At 46.2% G+C, this 3,394-nt stretch overlaps 1 protein-coding gene across 1 annotated transcript in view; it reads left to right on the top strand.

Annotated features, from left to right (window-relative positions):
• The window catches only part of Pik3ap1 (phosphoinositide-3-kinase adaptor protein 1), a 116,588-nt gene that overhangs the window by 51,147 nt on the left and 62,047 nt on the right, over window positions 1–3,394 (top strand). Inside the window, exon 3 of the mRNA XM_023709035.1 lies at window positions 1,235–1,371. Coding sequence (XP_023564803.1) covers window positions 1,235–1,371 — 137 coding nt within the window. The remainder of the gene's footprint in view (window positions 1–1,234; window positions 1,372–3,394) is intronic.

Genomic DNA, 3,394 nt, shown 5'->3' with positions numbered 1-3,394 from the left:
TCTTCTAATGTGTAAAGTGGTATACTTTACACTTCCTCCATGTCTTTTTGTAGCTTGTTAGCTAGTTTCTTGTTAGTGCTGGATAGTACTGCGTTACCAGTTGCACCGCAGCTTATCCACTCACCTACAAAGGGTATTGTGGTTGCTTCCAGGTACTGGCAGTTATGGATAATGCTGCTGCAGCCGTTGGTAGGTTGTTGTGTGGATCTGAGCTTTCAGTTGCTCTGGGTTAATGCCAAGGGACATGACCGCTGGATTGGATGGTAAAGCAGACTTAGTCTTTTAAGAAATTGCTGAACTGTCTTCTGGAATTTCTATTTTGCATTCCCAGCTGTAATGAGTGTGAGTTCCTGTTGCTCCACATCCTCACCAGCATTTGGTGGTGTCAGTATTCTGGATTTAGACCATTCTAATAGAAGTGCAGTAGCATGTCCTTGTTTGAATTTGCATTTCCTTGAAGACATGGTGTGGCTCATCCTTTTGTGTGTTTCTTCACCATGTATATTAAGTCACACACGCACACACAATCTTGCACACAATCGTACAGGAGGCCTGTGATGGACCTTGCTTCAGAGCCCTTGGATGAGAGCTGTATAGGTTCCCAGCCTCATCTCATCTGTGCCACAACCTGCACATCTATGTGCCCTTGCTCTCGATCTGTGCGTGTCCTTCCTGCAGCCCCGCCTGCCTGCTCTCAGTCTGTGCGTGTCCTAAGCTTCCTGGTGCAGGTATTGACTGTGGTACTGATCTAGAACCGTGTTACACTAGTCTGAGGCTTGTTGAAGGTGACTGCCTCTCACTGTTGTTTCTAGACGGGGCACTCTGGCCAGATATGACATGAGGTTTTGTGGTATTTGGAACAGTGCAGACTTTACATTCTGAGGATGACCTTGAAGTAGGCAGACGCTTTGTGACCTTTCCTTCCCTAACAACTGGTCAGTCTTGCAGGAAGTCCTGAGGCAAAGCTTCCAGCAGTTCAGTGCTGGTGCCTATCTTACTGTCCACCACTGTCCCCTTGCTGTCACCCTATGCTGAGGCCAAGGTGGTTGGTGACTTTTCCCATTACATCCTCTTTTGTGACTTCCTGAGTCACTCCTTTTGGGATGGATTTATTTGACATTCAGAGCTGTTTCCTAAGTGGTCATCTTTGGGGCTGTCATGGGTGAGGGCCTGCCCACTGATCCTCCTCCTTCTGCCCGCTACTTCCCACTCAGCAGTGTCCTCTGCCCCACAGATTCTGGCTGCGACTCAGTCACTGACACGGAGCCTGAAGACGGGGGAGCCCTTCTCCACTCAAAGCAGCGGAGCCTGCCAGCGGCAGCGACCTCGGGAAGCCTGATGGTGGTGCAGCCGCGCCGCGTCCGCTGTGGGGTAGGTGCTCCTGCGGGCCTGGGGGGTCATGTCGCAGCGTGGGCTTTCTTTTTTCTCTTGTTCTTTTTCTTTTAATATTAATTTTATTGAGAAAGAAGTAGCAATGAGACAGTTTCAAAACAGGTTAGGACAGTTACAATAATTAATACGTTACATATTGTCTTCGTAGTAGTTATTCATAGTACAAGAGGCAGACATGATATCTTGTCTAAGCACTATTAGTTCAAAACTTTCTTCTCATTGAACTAAGAGAAAGTAGCTGTACATCTATGCTAACTGTTTTGTATATACATATATATATATTTTTTATTTTTTTATTTTTTTTTCACTACAGAATGATCCTTCATTTATATCCCCTTTTTTGCTTACTGCGGAACGAGGGCTTTTCAAACGGCTGCTTTTGTTGCAATAAAGGCAGCGAGACTCCTGTTACCTCAACGTGGCTGCACCCTTCCCCGGGGGTTTCTCATTACTCAGCCCTGGGCGACCTAGCTCTTTTAAATCCAAGAGAAATGAGCACAGGAGTATTGTGTCATCAATCCGAAAACTTCTGCTTCATGGACCAGCGGCATAGGACGTGCAGGAGGCCAGCAGGCTGGGCGTTGCCTGATGCTTAGCTCAACCCTGAAGCTAGAGCCCTCTCTCTTGTCCTGCTGTCTAGCACTAGGCAGAGGGAGTAGGGCCGCAGCGAGGTTGCTTCTGGATCAGCTGGCCAGCAGCCTCGCCCAAGGGTGTGCTTTGAAGCTTGATGGTTGGAACTCCCTAGCTCCAACTACAAGGGTTGGATAAATTTGCCAATATCCACCAATTAGCATTTTAGAAAATATTAACAGGTGATTTGATTGTGTTGGTCTAGCGGACAAACCACTGTCGATTTAATTCTATTATACATTGGTAGTTTTTTTTTTTTATTATCTTTCCTTTCTCATTAAAATTGTGTGACATCTGTGATAGCTTGGAGCAGTAAAATGCTTTCTTCTTGGATATAAGCGCACTGCCACGCTGTCCTCCGTGGTGCCTTGGGACAATAGGACTGCAGGGGAACTGGCCTCACGGCACTTTCCAGTGACTTGCTGTATAGCTGGGGTCATCAGACATTGGTCAAAAGCTCCTTCTGTGACATTGTAAGATGCTTCTTAGGGCTCAGTTTCACTCATAGGTGTTTGTTTTGAATTTTTGTGTATTTTTCTGAATTAGGCATGAACTGTTGTGATAAGTGACTGTAGTCCCAACTTCTCAGAAGTCTGAGGCAGGAGGATCATTGAGTGCAGGAGTTTAAGTCCAGCCTGAGCAAACATAATGAGACTCCATCTCAAAAACAAACAAACAAAGAACCCTTAGGAATTAGAAATCTGTGTTTCTAGATCCTTTGACTGGAAATCTAATGTTAGACTAGAGATGCCTGGCTGGGGTTGAGGAGCCCTTTGTGCAGGACACACGTCCTCCAGCTTTGTGGCCTTCGCTGTTCCCGGACTTACCCATCAGCCCGTTTCGTTCCTTTTTCCTACTGGCCAAGCCTGTGTAGGCTTTTCAGTTTCAGTCTGCCCACAGTGCTTTCCCAGGACTCTGATCACACCGGTCCAGGATTCCTTCCCTCACCTCTGATTCTCCAGATTCTCATCCCTTCTCCTTTCCTGACTGTTTATGTGGAATTTTCCACTCATGGAGTCAAGGTGGTGCTTAAAAAGTTTCACACTTTGGTGCATGTCAGATTTTGGATTTTTGGCTTAGAGATGCCCAACCATAAATCTGTTTGGCAGGTTTAGAGTAAGATTTTATAGGGAAGGAAAATAGCTAACCAAGCTGTATGATACCTTGGGAAAATTAATCCTGTAGCACATTATGTTTGCCTCCCCACCCCTGCCAAGCACTGTGAGGAACAGAGCCCCACATGGCTTTTAAACCAGGACCTCATACTCTACAGAGTGTATAAGAGTTATATGGGCATCTTGGTAAAACAAAGACCCTGAGTCAGTGGTCTAGAAGGGCCCCGATGATCTCTATTTATTTCTCTCTCTCTCTC

The sequence above is a fragment of the Octodon degus genome, unplaced genomic scaffold (assembly GCF_000260255.1).
Source record: "Octodon degus isolate 3935 unplaced genomic scaffold, OctDeg1.0 scaffold00010, whole genome shotgun sequence".
In the NCBI taxonomy this organism is placed as follows: Eukaryota; Metazoa; Chordata; class Mammalia; order Rodentia; family Octodontidae; genus Octodon; species Octodon degus.
Note: the sequence above shows the minus strand (reverse complement) of the source record. Positions and strands in the feature narration are given on the sequence as shown.